The following is a 20,705-nucleotide window of genomic DNA, read 5'->3' as shown; positions in this document are numbered from 1 at the left end:
TAATTGCCTAGCATGTGTGGGGCACTGGGTTTGATTCTCAGCACCACATACATAAATAAAATAAAGATCCATCAACAAATAAAAAATATTTAAAAAATAATAATAATAACAATTGTGATTAGTTGAGCAGTTACTATGTGGCTCAGTGATCAAGTGCCCCTGAGTTCAATACCTGATACAAAAAAAAAAAGAAGGTTGTATTTTATTCAGAGACAGGTTCTCACTGAGTTGCTTAGCGCCTTGCTTTTACTGAGGGTGGCTTTGAACTTGTGATCCTCCTGCTTTGGCCTCCCTAGCGGCTGGGATTACAGACGTGCGCCACCGTGCCCAACTCCTTTCTATTTTTTTTTTTTATTTTTTTAATTTTGAGATGGGACCTTACTAAGTTGCCTAGCCTGCTCTCCAGTTTAAGATCCTCCTTCTTCAGCCTCCCAAGAAGCTGGGATTACAGGGATGCGCTATCACCTCTGGTGGGCTACAGGATGTTTACAAGGTCTATGTTTTGTAGAGTATTATGTGTGTCCTTTTGTTTTTTTCAGTCTAGTTAATTTTGGTAGCATTTAAAGGATGTAAAAATATGGGAAGAAGATAATCTAAAGTTGTATCAGTAAGTGGCTATTTTTATATTTTGGTATTTTTTTTTTAAAAAATCCATAATATTTCTCCATTGCATTGAAGGAGAAAAAGAAAAAAAGAGACTGGGGTGTTTAGTGGTAGCTTTGTAAAGGCGCTCTTTACTAAAATGCATTTCAGGGCTGGGGATGTGGCTCAGGCGGTAGGGCGCTCATCTGGCATGCGTGCGACCCGGGGTCGATCCTCAGCACCACATACCAACGAAGATGTTGTGTCCGCCGAGAACTAAAAAATAAATAAAAATTCTCTCTCTCGGGGCTGGAGATGTGGCTCAGCGGTAGCGCGCTCTCCTGGCATGCGTGCGGCCCGGGTTCGATCCTCAGCACCACATACCAACAAAGATGTTGTGTCCGCCAAGAACTAAAAAATAAATATTAAAAATTCTCTTAAAAAAAAAAAATTTAAAAAAAAAAAAATTCTCTCTCTCTCTCTCTCTCCCCTCTCTCACTCTCTCTTTAAAAAAAAAATAAAATTAAATTAAATGCATTTCAAAATATTTCAGACCTTTTTAAGAAGGCTAAGGGATTTTGGGGGGAGAAAAAATGTTGATCAGGGGCTGGGGTTGTGACTTGGTGGTGGAGCACTTGCCTAGCAAGTGTAAGGCACAGGGTTCGATCCTCAGTGCCAAAAAGCTGATCATATTACTGAGTTGCTTAAACCCTACTCCAGCTCCCCACTGTTTGTAGGATAAAGTCTAACTTCCTACTATGGACTCCATGACCTGGTTCCTGATGTTTCTACCCTTATACCTTGGCTTCTACTCCTACTCCATAAAGCCCTATCCTCTCTTGCACACTGGTTCCCAAGCTAATGATTTTTTAGCATTTAGCTCACAAATCTATTTCTTTATGAGTCCTTTCTGATCATGCACCCCATCCTCTGGTGGGTCTGACTAATCTCTTTACATCCCCTCTCATACCCTAAATACAGATAATTGTGCTTGTTTATAAGCTGTTCTTCTCTTCTATAAGATCCTTAAAGGCAGGAGCTGTACTACTACTCATTGTTGTAGTCGTTGTATCCCAATGCTTTGTGCTAGTATTCAATACATATTCGATCAATAGAAGAATATTGCTGAAGTATTCCTTAGATCTTTGATGCCTTATTTTTGCCATTTAGGTATTAGTTTCCAATGTGTGGTAATGAGAAAAGAGCTTTGGTGCCAGCCTGACTCAAATCCTGCTCTGCCTCTTACTGATTTTACAACCTAAGTAAGTTTCTTATTGTATTTGAGGGTACAGTTAGTTCCCTTGTCCACTAAATGTGCTTACCTGGGGCATTGTTGTCAGCATGAAATGAGATCATGACTGTAAGTATCTGAGACAGAGTTGTCTGGCACATAATCTAGCACACAGTGCTTAGGAAAATTCCTTCCCTGTGACTGCTTTTTTTTTTTTTCCCTACCCCAGTACTGAGACAGGGACTCACTAAATTGCTGAGACTGGCCTTGAACTAGTAATCCTCCTGCCTCAGCCTTCAGAGTCATTGGGATTATAGGTGTGCACCACCACCCCATGCCTGTGACTGCTCTTGACTCTCAAATTTAATACATTTTGGTGTTATTTTTGGCTGGGACCTTAACTCTGACACATGTTAAGTCCGCTTAATTCCACCTTAGCAGGTAAGGTCCAAGCCTTCTAACAGAAATAATGGGAAATACTGGGAAAAGGATGGACTGTGTGTGAGTCACAAAGGATAGCATTTGAATATCACCTTTAAATTGTGTGACCTTAAACAAGTAACTTAGTCTCCCTAAATTGTGGTCTCCGATATATATATTGGAGAAAATAATACCGATTTCTGAACTAATTGCTATTTTCCCCCCATGAAAGCTCAGTGGATGATAGCAACTCACCTCTTGAACTTCAGTTAATTGTGCTTTTGTCACTGCCAGGGAGGTGTTCCTTTCATGTAAGAGCTTCTTGAGTCGAATCAGTTCCACATTCTCTTTAATGGAATTGCTGCAGAAAGAAGATAATTCTGCAAGTAGAGTTAAGCACCTTTGCTCCTTGACAGTAAACCAAGGACATGCCTTGCTTTCCATACTCTCCCACAACAGACCAGAACAGGGAGTTCAGTCTGGTAAATAATCTCTTTTTTCTATTTTCTCTTATGCCAGTTGAGATTTGATACTCTACTAACCTTAAAAGCTTGTATTTTGAAAAAAAAAAAAATTGTAACTAGTTTTTGTCTGTTAGCTTTTTTTTTTTTTTAAACTATGGATTTGACACAGGGGTGCTTTATTACTGCGCCACATCCCCAGCCCTTTTTCATCTTTTATTTTGAGACAGGGTCTTGCTAAATTGCTCAAGCCCTCACTCAGTTGCTGAGCCTGGCTTTGAACTCACGATCCTCCTGCCTCAGTCTTTCGAATCACTGGGATTACAGGCATGTGCCACCGCACCTGGCTATTTATTTATTTTTTTAATTTTAAGGCAGGGTCTCACTAAGTTGCTTAGGGCCTTGCTAAATTGCTGAAGCTGGCCTCAAACTCTCAATCCTCCTGCCTCAGCTTTCCAAGTTGCTAGAGTTATAGGTGTGTGCCACTGCACCCAGCTGTAACTATGTTTTTTTTTTTTCTGTTTGTTTTTTGTTTTGGGGGGGGTGAATTGGTACCAGGGATTGAACCCAATGGTGCTTTACCACTGAGTTACACCACCAGCCCTTCTTATATTTTATTTTGAGACAGGGTATGGCTAAATTGCTTTGGGCCTGGCCTTGAACTCATGGTCCTCTTGTCTCTGACTCTGTTTTTTAAATGATGGTGTTTGCCATTTCTTATAAATCTAGAAAGTCCAAGTCTAAGACTTGTTTCCTTAGAGAAACCAGAGGACATGAATATAGACAAATGAGGGGTGATTATTTCTAAACTCAGGCGATTTCGTTTTCATTATCATTTGAAAGATATTGGGAAGGATTTGGGCTCTCCTCTCTGCTGCTCATTAGAGCCACCTGGAGAGATCTTTAAATACTGCCAGAACCCCACCCCTGAGTAATTACAAAAGAATCTTTGAGGTGGGGCCCAGGGTTTGTGGTTTTAAAAGATCTCCATATTGAACACTTGTGTTCACACAAAAACCTGCACACAATGTGGTAACATCTTTTTGCTTTTCTCTCATTCTCTTTCTTTCTCTTTCCATTCCTTTCTTTCTTTCTTCTTTGCAATACTAGGATTAAACTCAAGGCCTTTCACAGAGTGAAAGTACTAGGCAAGCACTCTACCACTGAGATACATCCCCAGAAATTTTTGTTTTTTATTTTGAGACTGGGTCTTACAAAAGTTGCCCAGGCTGGCCTTGTGATCCTTCTGTGTCAGCTTCCTGAGTTGCTGTGAAATCAGAGATCTGCACTACCTCACCTGGCAGCATAGGAGTTTTAATAATACCCAAACTTAGAAGCTTTCAGTATCTAAATGGATAAATAAACTTTAGTAGATCCAGATAACAGAATGTCATTCAGCATTAAAAAGTAATGAGCTATTAAGCCATGAGAAGACCTGGAGAAATCTTAAATGCATATTACCAAGTGAAAGGGTTGCAACTATATGACATTCTGGAAAAAGAGACAAAACTATAGAAACAATAAAAGGATCAATAGTTGTCAGGGATTTGGGGAAAGAGACATAAATACGTTGAGCACAAAGGATTTTTAGGGTAATAAATAAAGTCTGTATGATACTATAATGGTGGATATATATCTTTATACATTCGTTCAAACTTGTAGAATGTGCAACACCAAGAATGAGCCTTAATGTAAACTATAGCCTTTGAGTCATAATGATATGTTAATGTAGGTGCACTGCAACAAATGTCCAGTCTGGCATGGGATGTTGATACTGGGGAGGCTGTATTATATATATGTATATATATGAGGGAACTCTGTATATTCTGCTCAATTTTGCTGTGAAACAGAAAAACAAAACAAAAAATGTCTTCAGTAACAGGAGGACATCTAAAAAATAAAATCTATTTTTTTAAAAAGTTCTCTAGGGACTGATGTACAGTGAGAGCTGAGAACCCCTATCTGGTGATGAAATAGCTTTCTTTCAATGAAGAAAAGCAGCAAATCTATTATTCATAAGCATCCCCTTAAAGTTAATTCATTTCTTAACCTGGGAGGGACTTCAGGTCTACTTCTCAGGTTGAATTTAATCCTAACCATTCTTTTTTTTTCTCTGAGACGGAAGAAAGATACAAATGAGAATCTCTTGCTTTTCCAATTCCTTATGGTTTGAGGCATGGAAAGTCAAATTCTTACCGTAGCTCTGCAGCCTTCTGAGCACACTCCAATGAGTTTCTCTGTTCAAAATTTTCATCTTGGGACCATATTTTCTCAGGAGGTGTGGGTGGTTCTTCCACTTGCATAGTATTGTTGGCCATAATGTGGGCACTGGTAAACAGGGATAGACCAGTGAGTTTAACCATAATTATTACTTTGTTGAAAAAAATTACTCTGTTAGAATTAGGAACATTAAACATGAAAGGGAGAAATAGATATTATTGTTATAGGACTTAGAATTAGGCTGTCATATTTCTAAGACATTATAAGATTTGGTAATATTGGTACTTATAGAGAATAATCTTACAAAATATAGCCTTCAAATGCCAAATGGATACATAAATGAATTATAACATAAAGGGTAAAAATATAAAGGGGAAAGGGAATACCTTCAGTTGAGGAAAGGACCTTTATTTTCCTTTCCTCAGAGGACAGAGAGATGCTTGTTTTCCATTTTTAAACATTGAAATTGGAATTTAACCTAGGGTTGATGTTCATCTTCTCTATGCTAGAAATCACCAACATTCACTTGTTCCCTAAATGATGCATTTCCAATTAACGCTGCAGGGGTAACAGTGTGAAATAATTGAAAAGAACTCACAGTTGGCTGCTGGGCTTATTGGTTATTTCATCTCTGGTTTTCTCATTTGTCACCTGCTCCTTAAATGTGGGAGGGGCTGTGTAGCTCAGCCTGTCTCTTGACCCTGAAAGTGTAAGCAGAAGATGCAGTGAAGTGGCACCCCCTCTCTCCATAGAAAAAAGTCTTAACTGGGCTTCTCCAGGAATTCTCACCATGGCTGATTTTGGGACTGTCAGCCAAAGAGTCTCTGAGAAAAAGTTCAATATGAATAAATTTCCTATTTTCCTGTTGCCCTGTTTAGCTTGGCCACTGGCCGGGAAGATACCAGCACTCCAGGTGCTGGACACCCCCTTACTAGTTTTTCACAAACGTATCCAGTATAGCACTTTGAAGAAATGTGCAAACAAGGCCTCTGGCTTTGAGCTGGGCTTCACAGAGATGTCTACATTTTTAAGATAAGTTACAAATGGGCCCTTGGTAACAGCTGGCAGAGGAAGGAAAGAAAGGGGAGTTGAACCTCTCCCTTTCTCAGGTGTTGTCCTTGAAGAGTTAACTTGCCCAGAACAGTGAAAGAAAAAGCTGCTTTTATGTGAACTTCTGCAGACTGCGAACTTCTGAGCCCCTCCCCTTACATGCTGGATATAAAACTCTGAAACTCCCTGAACTCTGGGTTCAGGGGATTGATTGATTACAGCAAAAGCTGTGCCTTCTGAACCGGGCTGTAGCCAAATAAAACTGTTTCCTGCTGTCTTCAGTGCCTTGCTTTGTCTGTCCCTACAACCTTTTTAGCCACACAGATGAGACCAAGGAGGTAGGGATGGTTGTTCTGCCTCTCTTGTCTCCAGGACCAGTGTCCCTGGGGTGATGGGGGATAGCGTTTCCCCTTGGTGTGCCCAGGCCACTCTTGGCCTGAAGGAGGATCCACTCACCCAGCGCCCTGGGGCTGCCACCCTAGAGCACAAGGGAACCCACAGGCAGCAGGAACCAGATTAGGGTTTTGGAGCACCTCCTAACTGAATAGGTAGGACATAGTACAAATGAGTACTTACTAATAAGAGAATTTAAATTAATGCTGTATGTAGATTTCCTTCCCCTAGGCTCTCATCCCTGAATTAGGCCCATGGAGATGGGGTGTCTTCTCTGGAGATTCAGCACTGGGTTCAGAGAAAGGTCACAGACTCAGCCACTTGGAATAATATAGGAAAAGGAGTCACTGCAACCAGCATAGATCATTTGCAGCTTGACTTCTAATTCTAGACAGTCAATGATGGGCTTTGGTAATCTCCCAAGCAATGGAAATCATATGCAAAGTTTATCTATGTGTATTGTGTATTTTTCTTGGAAGAAGGGACTTAGATTTATTTGATCATGGTTTCAAAGGAGTCCACTTCCCTAAACCTGGGGTTTAGAGGCAAACTGTTCGGGAAATCCTTGCTCTTCAGCCACATAGCCTGACATGCAGGAGGATCCCTGATAAGATTATTTCCCTCACACCTGAGTATGTTGCATCTGTTGCATCTGTATCTCTTTTCTTTCTTTCTTTCTTTTTAATTTTAGTTGTTTATAGGCTTTTCCCCCCTTATATGTGGTGCTGAGAATGGAACCCAGTGCCTCACACCTGCCAGGAAAGTGCGCTATTGCAGAGCCACGGCCCGTGCTCCCTACATCTCTTTTCTAGTCTGTTGCAGACCCACTAGCAAAGTTCTCATTTCCTGTTGTGTGATTCTCCTTTCAGCAGTATTCCAGAAAGAGCTAGAAGAGAGAAGTGATGCAAATGGAAACCAGGGCTTCTTGCATGTTACCCAAGCACTCTACCACTGAACCACATGCCCATCCTCAAAATGAGAATTTTGAACCAGATATCCAAACAAAGGAACAACATGGGGAAGTGGGAGGGATAAAACACGGAGGGTAACGTGGCTGGCACATTTCACTCCTTCCCAGTGTTTTATTGGAGATATGATCCTAAGCCTCACCCTCCTGAGATTTCTCCGGCACCCTCCCACCAGCGGTATGGAGTCTTCTGCGTCCCACGTGGACCCGAGCCTGGCCACCACCCGGAGCAGACAGACTGAGGCGCTGAACCTGTGCTTGCAACTTCTGCGTCAGAGGGCGCTGGTGCACAGGGGCGCGCTGGCGCAGGGTTTGGCGCTGGTTCATGGGCGGACGCTGATTCATGGCTTGGCTCTGATGCACAGGGAAGTGCTGCAGCCACTCCGCTTTCCGCCGCCGCCTTGTGGGCTTTGAGAACTGCGCCACTGCCGCACCCGGCCGCAGGTCTCGACCAGCGGCGGTCAATCGGAGTAAGGTCGTCCTCAGCCTATGGCAAAATAGAACACGTGGTTTCTTCCTTTATAATGGATGTTTCTGCAGCTTATTTGGTGACACATAATTATGAATTGATCTGTGATATTAATTAATCTACTGTGGTCGGTTATTTACACGTAAAAATTAATTTTCTATCCCCGATTACACCTGTAACTTGAGAGCAGGGGACATCATGGTGTCCATCTTTGTCCGTTCCATTGATCACACGTTCATCTTAGTAAAAAAATATTGGAGCACTCCCCCACCGTATTTCTATGTATACTTATTTTAAAATTATATATAGCCGGGCATGATGGTGCACGCCTGTGTTGGAGAGACTCAGGAGGCTGAGGCAGCAGGATCACAAATTTGAGGCCAGACAGGGCAACTTGATGAGACCCTGTCTCAAAGCAAAAAATGAAAAGGGCTGGGGATGTGACTCAGTGGTTGAGCACCCTGGGTTCAGTCTCCAGTACCCCCCAAATGTATATGTACATTACATATATATAATTTATACATGTATATAGGCATTTAATCTCTATATATGTAATATAATTTAATTTGTATGTATACATACGTAATTACACATATATAATATGTATTCGTATATATACATACACAAATATATATATACACATACATATGATTCTGTACTGAATTATAGTCATAAAACAAAAATACCAATTTTTTAAACAATGATAGATATAAGTAGTTTTTTTGTTTGGTTTGGAAGTGGGGATTAAACTCAGGAACACTACCACTGAGCTACATCCCCAACCCCTTTTATTTTTGAGACAGGAGCTCTACTCACTAAGTTATCAAAGCTGGCCTAAAACTTGCAATCCTTTTGCCTCATCCTCCCAAATAGCTGGGATTATAGGCATGTATCACCAGACCTGGCCATAATTTTAATATTTATTTTTAGCTCCATTTGTCTATACCTCCCTTTATATATGTGTGTCCCAAATTAAAGATTACTCTTTTATAGTTCCTAGTATATACTGATACTTACCTTACTATTATGGATATTTGCTATCATGAGTTTTACCATTATCATCATATTCTATGGAATCACTGTGCTATAGATTGAATTGTATCACCGTCACAAATCCCTAAACTTCAACATGACTGTATGTGGAGATTGGGTTGTTACAAGGTTATTAAGGCTAATTGAGGTCATAAGAGGGGACATCAATCTGGTAGAACTGTGACTTTACAAGAGAAGGAGAGTCCTGTCCCAGTCCCCAGCAACCCCTGCCTTCTGCCCCACCATGTGATGACACAGCAAAAAAGAGGCAGTCTGCAAGCAAGGAAGATAGCCCTCACCAGAGTGCTGCCATGCAGCACACTAATTTAGCTTCTAGAATAAAGAAAATAAATTTCTGATGCTTAAGTACCTCGTCTATGATATTTTGTTATGGCAGCCTGAACCAACCAAGGCATACTGCCTGCCTATTCTGACATTTAGAAATGTAGTCTTGGGCATGAAACTTTAATTTTCTATGCTCAGTTTCCTCATCCATAAATAAACATAGAAATAATAACTGGCTGGGTGCAGTGGTACACATCTGCCACTGCACCCAGCCCTATCCATTTTTATTTCTCACAGGGTCTTGCTAAATTGCGCAGCATGGCCTCAAATCCTGGTGCCTCAGCTTTCCATGTTGTTGGGATTTACAAATTTGCACCACCATGTCTGCTATCTCAGCTGCCTTCAGATAACTCAAAATCTGAAGCATTTGGAGGAGGATCCTATTTCTTTGAATCATTCAACCAAAGCACAGATATTGTAATAGATTCTAATATATTTATTTTATTTTTTAGTTTTAGGTGGACACGATATCTTTATTTTTTATTTTTTTAATGGGGTGCTGAGGATCGAACCCAGGGCCTCACACATGCCAGGCGAGCACGCTACCACTTGAGCCACATCCCCAGCCCCAGCCCCTAATATATTTATTGTGATACCTTTAGATCTCTATGATGTACATTTTCTCTTTCTGTAACTGCAATGAATAATAAATCCAGCTTGACCTACTACAGGTGTGTTCCTGGTTGTCTTAGAAGCTGGATGCAAGTGGCATAGGCCGGTAATCTGTTACTCAACTTGGGAGCCTGAGGCAGGAGGATCCCAAGTTCCAGGCCACCCTCAGTAGTTTAGCAAGACCCTATCTCCAAATTTAAAAATAAAATAAAAAGGACTATGGGGCTGGGCACGGTGGCACACACCTGTAATCCCTGCGGCTCGGGAGTTGGAAGCAGGAGGATCAAGAGTTCAAAGCCAGCCTCAGCAATTTAGCGAGGTGCTAGGCAACTCAGACCCTGTCTCTAATAAAATACAAAATAGGGCTAGGGATGTGGTTCAGTGGTAGAACACTCCTGGATTCAATCCCCAGTACAAAAAACAAAACCCAAGAATTCTTAGAGGTAGACTTTCAGAACTCCCATCCTTCCGTCTGTTTATCCATCTGTTTATCTCTCTTCATCCCAATCTTAGATTCCTTTCTAGGTTTAACCCCAGAGATCCACCTTTGAAAGACAATAACCTACAATAAGGTCACTGTAGATAGCATATTTTGTTCTTTTTTTTTTTTTTTTTTTTTTAATATTTATTTTTTTTAGTTCTCGGCGGACACAACATCTTTGTTGGTATGTGGTGCTGAGGATCGAACCTGGGCCGCACGCATGCCAGGCGAGCGCGCTACCGCTGAGCCACATCTCCAGCCCTTGTTTTTTTTTTTTAAGAGAGAGTGAGAGAGGGGAGAGAGAGAGAGAGAGAGAGAGAGAGAGGAGAGAGAATTTTTAATATTTATTTTTTAGTTCTCGGCAGACACAACATCTTTGTTTGTATGTGGTGCTGAGGATGGAACCTGGGCCGCACGCATGCCAGGCGAGCACGCTACTGCTTGAGCCACATCCCCAGCCCTAGATGGCATATTTTGAATAAGAACTTCCAACTCTGCTACTCATTAGGGGTAATCTCAAGCAAGTTATTTGACTATTTGTGTCCTCTTTTCTCATAATAATACTTCCTTCATACTATGAGTTAATAGTATTTATAATATTAAATTCATCAATATATGTTCATAAATCACACATGCTTGTACACAGTAAAGAATCAATATGATTTATTTTATTTTTATTTTTTTATGGGACTGGAGATTGAACTGAGCTACTTTCCCAGCCTATTATTATTATTATTATTATCATTTTATTTTTGAGGCAGGGTCTTGCTAAATTACAGAGGCTGGCCTCAAATTTACAATCCTCCTTCCTCAACCTCCTGAGATGCTAGGATTACAAGTGTATGCCATCATGCCAGGGCTGTAGGTACTTTAAAAAAAAATCAAATAATATACTTTATTTATTTATTTTTATGTGGTGCTGAGAATCAAACCCAGTGCCTCGAATGTGCCAGGCAAGCACTCTACCACTAAGACGCAATCCCAGCTTGTAGGTACCTTTTGATCTCATCCTTTTGCTTCCAAAAAAGCTCCTTCAACAAGATGTGATCTTCCTGAAGTCGAAAGAGACTGTCCTCTAGTTCCTGTCGGCTCATCTTGGTAGAGGGTAGTTGAGTTTTTATATTCTTACCTAAAGTCCCAGAAGAAGGTAATTGGAAACATTTTTAATGTAATCTTTTTTTTTTTCTTAAAGAGAGAAAGAGAGAAATTTTTAATATTTATTTATTTAGTTTTCGGCGGACACAACATCTTTGTTTGTATGTGGTGCTGAGGATCGAACCCGGCCACACGCATGCCAGGCGAGCACGCTACCGCTTGAGCCACATCCCCAGCCCCTTAATGTAATCTTTTTAACCCATCGGATCTCACATCACATCTTATACAAAGAGCATGAGTCTAACTTGAATTAGGAAGTATGTGCCATGACCACTAATGGACCTCTGGAGGATTCCCCCTACCCTTCCAGCATGAGCCAAGATGACCTCCTCTCTGCAAATTACATTCTGTCAATAAAAATGTCAAGTAGGGATTTTTTTCTACTTAATCTTTCTTTTTAATCTATTTTTCTTCCTTAGTAGATAATTTGAACCTATACAAGATTGTGCCCATGATTATTTTCAAAACCCCCATAAGGAAAAGCATAAAAACCTTTCCTGATTACCAAGAGTCATCTCATTTCCTTTTGAGGTTTGGATAAACTCTTCCCAAATTGCATCTTTGGGATACAGCCTCTACTTGTTCTAGGCAGAAGAAGTTAGATCTTCATGGGCAACATGAGTTCACTGGCCTGTGTCAGTTCTGATCTCCCGGTAAATGGGAATTACCTTAAAACCCCAGAGCTCATGGGCTAGGGTTGTGGTTCAGGAGTAGAGCTCTTACCTAGCATGTGCGAGGCACTGAGTTTGATTCTCAGCACCACATAAAAATAAATAAATAGGGCTGGGGTTGTGGCTCAGCGGTAGAGGACTCATCTTGCACACGAGAGGCCCTGGGTTCAATTCTCAGCACCACATAAATAAAATAGAGATATTGTGTTCGATTACAACAAAAAATAAATATCTAAAAATAAATAAATAAATTAAATAAAGGTATTGTGTCTGACTACAACTTTAAAAAGATATATATTAAAAAAAAAAACCCAGAGCTCATATTTAAATCATTGACATCATTACTGATTAATGATTTTTTTTTTTTTTTTGTACCAGAGATTGAACCCAGGGATGCTGAGTCATATCCCCAGCCCTTATTATTTTTTGTTTTGAGACAGGTCACACTCAGTTGCTTAGGGCCTTGCTAAATTGCTGAGAGTGATTTGAACTTCCTGCCTAAGCCTTCTAAGCCTCTGGTATTACAGGCCTGCACCACTATACCCAGCTAGACAAAAAAGTGTGAGTTAAGAGGATTAAATGTCATTAAATTATACTTTACTATTAATGAAAAAGAACAAAATAAATAAATAAATAGATAAATAAGAGGTTTAAATATCAGTTTCTTTCCTCTCATGTGAAACATTAGACATATCCCATTTTTGTATCAATTTTCAATGACGTAGCTTCTCCCAAAGAGGACTGAAATAAATGGCAGGTAAAGCTGGATGCTCACTAAGTTTTTCTCAGAGTAAAATTATCATGGAAATTAAAGATCTTGGCATCTGCCTGTTTCTACTTCTGGGCTTGTTTCTTCTTTCTTTTTAAAAATCTTAAAAAAAAATAAATAAATAAAAATAAATTCATGTTAAAAAAAAAAAAATATTTTCCCAGCTGGGCACAGTGGCACATGCCTGTAATCCCAGCGTCTCAGGAGGCTGAGACAGGAGTTCAAAGCCAGCCTCAACAAGAGGCTGTGAGCAACTCACAATGGTGCTAAGCAACTCAGTGAGACCCTGTCTCTGAATAAAAAAATATAAAATAGGGCTGGGGATGTGGCTTAGTGGTCGAGTGCCCCTGAGTTCAATCCCCAGTATCAAAACACCAAAAACAAAAAACTCTTTTCTCATTTTTTTCCTCATATTTTTTAGTTGTGCATTATAATTATACATGATGGTAGAAAGTGCTATTACATGTTCATATTTGTACATAATACAACAATATAATTTGGCCAATATTGTTCCCCAGTGTTTCCCCTTTTCCTCATCTCCTCCCTCCCTCAGCCCTGTAAAGGGTTTCTTGTTAGGGTGATAAATACTCTAAATTAGATATTGGTAGTGAATGCACAACTCTGTGAATATACTAAAAATTATTGAATTATGTACTTTAAAGGAGTGAATTTTGTTGATTTCTTTTTCTTTTTTTTTCTGTGGCACTAGAGGTTGAACTCAAGGCACTACATCCTTAATCCTTTTTATTTTTTATTTTGAGGCAGAGTCTTGCTAAGTTGCTGAGGCTGGCATCAGATTTTCAACCATCCATCTCAGCCTCCTAAATCAAAGAGATTACAGATGTGTGCCACTGCACTAGGCTTGGTATGTAAATTTTCCTTAAAAACTGTTTATATAGGGCTGGAGTTTTAACTCAGTGGTAGAGTGCTTGCCTCACATGTGTGAGGCCCTGGGCTCGATCCTCAGAACCACATAATAAATGAATGAATGAATGAATGAATGAATATAAATATTGTGTCCATCTACAACTAAAAAAATATTTTTTAAAAAAAACCTGTTTATATAGCTGGGCACAAGCACACATATCACCAAACTTAAAAAAAAAAAATAGAACATTAGGGCTGGAGTTGTAGCTCTGTGGTAAAGCACTTGCCTAGCATGTGTGAGGCACTGAGTTTGATTCTGAACACCACACATAAATAAATAAAATAAAGGTCTATTGACTTTTATAAATAAATAAATAAATAAAAATAGAACATTACTGATATGTATACTAAGAACTACCTATAAATCCCTTATCTTCCTATTCCTGCCTTTCTGCAAAAGCTGTAGTAATAACTCTTACATTGCTTTATAATTTTATAAAGATACTTAAATTTATCCTACAATTCTTTTTATAAATTTATCATATATACGTGTGTATATATATATATTCCTAAACAATACATAGATCAGTCTTCCCTAATTTTCATATTTACACATACTAAACCATTCTTTATTTACTCTTCTGTGATGGCTTCTTTTGCTCAACATTGTTTTTGAAATTCATCCAAGTTAACAGTAGCTGAGTCATTCTTATTCACTTTTTGCTATTATTACTTTTTCTCCTCCTTTTCCTTCTTCTTTTTCTCTTGCACTACTGGAGATTGAACCCAGGAGTGCTCTACCACCAAGCTATACCCCCAACACTTTTTATTTTTTGAGATGGGGTCTTGCTAAATTGCTGAGGCTGACTGCAAACTTGTAATCCTCCTGCCTCAACCTCCTGAATTGCTGGGGTTAAAGACATACACCACCACATGTGATGGCCTACTATCATTTCATTTTACAAATACATATCAATATATATTTTTTTTAAAGAGAGAGAGAGAGAATTTTTTTTAAAAAAATATTTATTTATTTATTTATTTTTAGTTATTGGCGGACACAACATCTTTGTATGTGGTGCTGAGGATCCATCCCGGGCCGCACGCATGCCAGGCGAGCGCGCTACCTCTTGAGCCACATCCCCAGCCCGAGAGAAATTTTTAATATTTATTTTTTAGTTCTCGGCAGACACAACATCTTTGTTGGTATGTGGTGCTGAGGATCCATCCCGGGCCGCACGCATGCCAGGCGAGCGCGCTACCGCTTGAGTCACATCCCCAGCCCTACATATCAATATAGATTCATTTTCTGATTATTAGACATTTAAGTTGTTCCTATTTTTTACTCTTGTGACTAATGCTGCTATAAATATTCTGACACATGTTTGCTTGTACACAGGTGAAAGAATTCCTATAATTCATACCCAGTTCAACAGTACTAGATAATGCCAACCCTTTTTCCAAAGTGGGTGTACCATGTATACAGCTAGCTGTGGGCAGTATACACCGTGCCCTATCCTTGATAAAAACATATATATGTGAAAATAGTATCAACTGTAGCTATGATTAGGATTGAATGGTGGGAGAGAAGGAACAAATTTACAAAAATAATCTTAAGGCCTGTGTAGAAGAAGCTCTGGTCAGGAAGAACACTTTCATCTTATCTACTACTGCTTAGGGGGACTGATAGACTAATCATATGCATAAATGTGTGAAACATGTTAATTTGTTCTTGACTTTTGATATGTAGTCTCCGGTGTTGGTAACATAGGAATTTTATTATAAGAATTATCTTTCCTAGCATGTACAAGGCTCTGAGTTCAATTCCTGTTAGTACCCCCACCCCACATACATGTAAAAGAAAAGAAAGGGGCGGGTGGGGGGGAAGGAAGGAAGGAAGAATAAAAGTTAAAATAAAAAACTATTTTAAGAACAGGTATTGAAAGATTGAAGAGAAAACTGAAAGCAAAGCAGTCATGGTGAAGACTAGCAAAATTTTCCACAATGGCAGACTTAAAGTTGTTTTAATTCTCAAAAAATCTGTCCCCAGGCATTATATTTACCTTTTTTAAAAAATTTTAATATTTATTTATTTATTTGTTTTTTATTCTTTATTCTTGGCAGACACAACATCTTTGTTTGTATGTGGTGCTGAGGATCAGAACCCGGGCTGCTAGCATGCCAGACGAGTGTGCTACCACTTGAGCCACATCCCCAGCCCAATATATTTACCTTTTGACAGAGGTATTGAGTCGATGTCTCTGACCAGCAGAAACCCTGATGCATGTTTCACCACATGTGACATCATCTCAGTTCTCTAGTTGTAAGAGATTCCAGAGGACACAAAATAGAGGGAAAGTTCAGCCAATTAGAGAAAACTTTAGGGTGACTTCTGTAATCTGTACAAGTTGTAGCAGGAGTTTCTCAGCACTTTCATGATGGTATATGATACATCATAGTCATATTTACCTGATGTGGACAAGTCTAAGAATAAGACCATGCACTGAGTATTAATGACATTTTAAATTCAAAATTGAAGTCAATTTTTTTTCTGATTATAGAACATATTGCATCAATTTTTAGGTGAATCCTCAGCCTGGAAACCATTGACCACACTTTCTCTGGGAAATGGACCTTTAACCCTATTCTCCATACAATTTACAGGGGCTGACTTTCAGGAACCAGTTTATACTCTAATTTTATTCCAATTCTCACAGCCACTGTGATAGGATCAGGGACAAACAACAGACCCAAGCTGGGGAATCAGATTCTTTCTCCTAGAAACTGGAAATTAGACTGAGAAAGTTAAATTAGCCTCTGTGAATGACTAGAACTATTAAGTCAACTTGGGAGGGCTAGGGTGGTCATATTCTACTCTCTGCCCTGAATAATCAGGAAATCCATCCATAAATTGCCTTAGACCTTAGTCAATACTCTTTTCCTGGGTGATAGTACCCAGTCTTTTGGCTTTAAATACTACACAAAAATATGCTGCTGCTTCCAAAATTTATGTATCCAGCATTGACCTTCAAATTTGTACATCTTCTTATTTTTTAAACACTTCCTTTTACATGGTTATTAGATATCACAAACACATACTCCTAAAGAGGAGTTTCAATTTCTCCCTCTAATATGATCTTTTCCCATTCTTTCCCCATCTCCATAAATGGTACTAGTACCCTAGCATTCCTAAAACCTTGCTTCCTCCCTTTCTCTCATCCACTAGTATACCCTCTAGATTCTTCCTTAAAACAAATGAACAAAAAGCTATAGAACCCCCCCCCAAAAAAGCTATAGATCTCTCTGTAACCACCACTGTAATTCAAGCCACTCGAGTCTTTCGTCAACTACTATAAAGTTTCCTTAATGCTCTCCCCATTTTTATCTGACCCTTTTCCATCAAGTCTCCCTGAAACATCTAGAATGACTTTTATAAAATAATGCAACTTATAGCATCTTCTATTTAAAAGTCCCCACTGGCTTTTTATTACATTTAGAATAAAAGCTAAACTTTTTACTGGGTTCCTACACCACTTGACCCACTTCTTGCTTCTTTAGTCACACCATCTGCCTCTCCTGGTCTACCTCACAAACTCCTCACTCACTACTGGCTTCCTCTCTGCTCCCTGAACCCTTAAGGGCCCTGTTCCCAAGCCTGCTGGAATGCTGTTTCCCTTGCTCTTTATGTGGCAGTTCCTTCTCATTCTTCAGTTTCTTAGCATCTTTCCATCTGTCAAGAGACCTTTCTCCAACCTAGATATAAGTGAGCACTTTCCCAGTTATACTTTGTCATATCACTCTGTTTTATTTCTCTTGTAACATTCACAATCCTCAGAAACCATTTAAATTTAGGTATACTTGTTTATTGTCTTTTTCCCTCACTAAAATATAAGGACTTTGAAGGCAGAGAATTGGTTTATTTTGTTTACCTGTATATACCCAGTATCTGAACAGTTCCTAGAACAAAGAAGACAACCAATATATCTGTGTCAAATCATTGAAAAGATGAATGAATGAACAATTCAAGAAAGAAGATGAGGGCTGGGGATGTGGCTCAAGTGGTAGTGCGCTCGTCTGGCATGCGTGCTGCCCGGGTTCAAACCTCAGTACCACATACAAACAAAGATGTTGTGTCTGCCGAGAACTAAAAAATAAAAATATTAAAAAAAAAAAAAAAAGAAAGAAGATGATAATAAAGGGCTGAGATGAGTCTAAAAGTCCTGGAAAGCCTGTAATCCCAGCTACTCAGGAGGCTGAGGCAAGAGGATTGCAGTTGGAAGCCAGCCTGGACAACTTAATGAGATCCTGTTTCAAAAATAAGGCAAAAAGTGCTGAAGATATAGCTCAGTGCTTGCCTAGTATGTGCAAGGGCTTGGATTCAATCCCCAGTACTAGCAGGGGGCAAGTCCTGAAAGCATTCTATTTTCTTTCTTTCTTTCTTTCATTGGTGCATTATAAACTTTCTTTTCTTGTTTCTTTTTTTTTAAAACAGAGAGTGAGAGAGAGAGAGAGAGAATTTTTAATATTTATTTTTTAGTTCTCGGTGGACACAACATCTTTGTTGGTATGTGGTGCTGAGGATCGAACCCGGGCTGCATGCATGCCAGGCGAGCGCACTACCGCTTGAGCCACATCCCCAGCCCATCTATTCTTGTTTCTAATCTTTTCCAAGGTCTGACTCTATTTCTACCCTTAGGTTCTATGGGATAGTTCTGTGTTAACAAAGACCCCTTTTTTTCTGAAGTTGGACTTGTCAACTTAAGAACTTTGTTCACAAGCTTATTTTGTATTTTGTTTTTTTTTTTAAATATTTTTTAGATGCTGATGGACCTTTTTATTTTTATTTATCTAAATGCAGTGCTGAGGATCAAATCCAGTGTCTCACACATGCTAGGTAGGTACTCTACCACTGAACTACAACCCCAGTCCTTGTGTTTTGTTTTTTTGCAGTGCTGGGAATTGAACTCAGGACCTTGTACTTCCTAGCCAAGTGCTCTACCACTGAACTAAATCCCCAGTCCCACTAGGTTATTTTGAACAAACAGGGAAATATAAAGAAGTTAAAAAGCATGATGGAGGAATTCCATCACCAGGAGAGGATATTAACATAATGTTGATCTACTTTCCTAACAATTTAATTTGTCAAGCTCATTCATACTGTGTTCTATAATGTTTCTTTTTTCTTTCTTTTTGATACAATATCTTAATTTTATGTGAGGCTGAGGATCAAACCCAGTGCCTCACACATGCTAGGCAAACACTCTACCATTACCACTGAGCTACAGCCCAAGCCCTGTAATGTTTCATTTTTAAAATCACAATAAGTAGAAAGTATCTTTCTTTCTTTCTTTTTTTTTTGGGGGGGGGGGGTACTGGGTATTGAACCCAGGGGCTCTTAACCACTGAGCCACCTCTCCAGCTCTTTTTTTATATTTTATTTAGAGACAAGGTATTGCTAAATTGCTTAGGGCCTCACTAAATTGCTGAGGATGGCTTTGAACTTGTGATCCTCCTACCTTACTCAGCCTCCTAAACTGCTACAAATACAGGCATGTGCCACCATGCCTGGCTTGGAGAGAGAGCATCTTTCCAATGACATAATTTTGGATATATACAGATTTTATAGCATGTCTAATTTTTTAGTTGTAGATGGATATAATATCTTTATTTATTTACTTTTATGTGATGCTGAGGATTGAACCCAGTGCCTCACATATGCAAAGCAGGCACTCCACCACTGAGCTATAGCCCCAGCCCTATCATGTCTAATTTTAAGGAAGCTGAATGATCACCCAAAAGTTGTACTTTCAGATGTTAGGCAATAGTCCTAGGATTAGAACAGAGTGAAGCAATTAAGAAACTCAAATGAGCAATTATTTTAAAGTCAATCTCTCACTATTTTTTATTTTAATCTCTCACATTTAAGGTAGCATTTTCATGTTGACTAAGTCACTGATCTTCCTACTCTCCTCCAATAGAGAAGTCATATGAAAGTAAAAGAAACATGACCACATTACAGACATGGTCCTCTGAACTTGAAGTCATTTGCAAAAATGGAGCTGTAGTGGAAGAAAAGTTGCTCTGGTTTTTTAATATCTGAGCACAGAGAAGATTGTTCCAAAATACACTACCAAACTCTTAAAGCACTATGAAGCAACTGGAAAGTACCATGAAAACTGAAGTCAAAGAAACTCTATAAATTGAAATGGAGTTTATCAGAATGCCAGAAAAGAAAACCCAGGAAAGACTCGGTGAAGGTGTGATAAAGAAACATCCAAAATCCAAGTAAGTGACCAGATTTAATCTTTCAGAGGGAAAGAAGAGGACAGTACACTTAAGAAGCAAAGATTTATGGGCTGGGGATGTGGCTCAAGTGGTAGCGTGCTTCCCTGGCATGCGTGCGGTCCAGGTTCAATCCTCAGCACCACATACAAAGAAAGATGTTATGTCCACCGAAAACTAAAAAATAAATATTAAAAAAAAATCTCTCTCTCTCTCTCTTTAAAAAAAAATAATAAAGAAGTGAAGATTTATTTTACAGCGGTTTGGGAGGCTGAGGCAGGAGGAGGCAGAGGCAGGAGCAAAGGCAAGGTGCTAAGCAACTCAGTGAGATCCTGTATCTATTAAATACAAAGTAGGGCTGGGGATGTGGCTCAGTGGTTAAGTGGCCCTGAGTTCAATCCCTGGTATAAAAAAAAAAAAAAATAGAAGGATTTACTTTTTAAAAAGTTTTTTTGGGGGCAGTACTGGGGCATCTCATATGCTAGGCGAGTGCCCTAACACTGAGGTACATTCCACAGTCCATTTTAATTTATTTTTTGAGATAGGATCTTGCTAAATTGCCCAGGTTGGCCCTTGAACTTGCAATGTTCCTGTTTTAGCCTTCTGAATAGCTGGGATTTCAGGCATGAGTCACCATGCCCAGTGAAAATAGTTCTTTTTTTTTTGGGGGGGGGGGTGGGTAGAAGGGATTAAACCCA

The 20,705-nt window shown here is 39.3% G+C and overlaps 1 protein-coding gene across 1 annotated transcript in view; it reads right to left on the bottom strand.

Annotated features, from left to right (window-relative positions):
* The window catches only part of Rpgrip1 (RPGR interacting protein 1), a 61,270-nt gene extending 45,240 nt beyond the window's left edge, over positions 1-16,030 (bottom strand). Inside the window, exons 1-6 of the mRNA XM_026414183.2 lie at positions 15,958-16,030; positions 11,260-11,392; positions 7,468-7,811; positions 5,511-5,615; positions 4,891-5,098; positions 2,489-2,594 (exon numbers count right to left, since the gene is read on the bottom strand). Of these exons, the coding sequence (XP_026269968.2) occupies positions 2,489-2,594; positions 4,891-5,098; positions 5,511-5,615; positions 7,468-7,811; positions 11,260-11,392; positions 15,958-16,030 (969 nt within the window). The remainder of the gene's footprint in view (positions 1-2,488; positions 2,595-4,890; positions 5,099-5,510; positions 5,616-7,467; positions 7,812-11,259; positions 11,393-15,957) is intronic.
* Between the last annotated feature and the right edge of the window lie 4,675 nt (positions 16,031-20,705).

The sequence above is a fragment of the Urocitellus parryii genome, chromosome 6, assembly GCF_045843805.1.
Source record: "Urocitellus parryii isolate mUroPar1 chromosome 6, mUroPar1.hap1, whole genome shotgun sequence".
NCBI lineage: Eukaryota > Metazoa > Chordata > Mammalia > Rodentia > Sciuridae > Urocitellus > Urocitellus parryii.
Note: the sequence above shows the minus strand (reverse complement) of the source record. Positions and strands in the feature narration are given on the sequence as shown.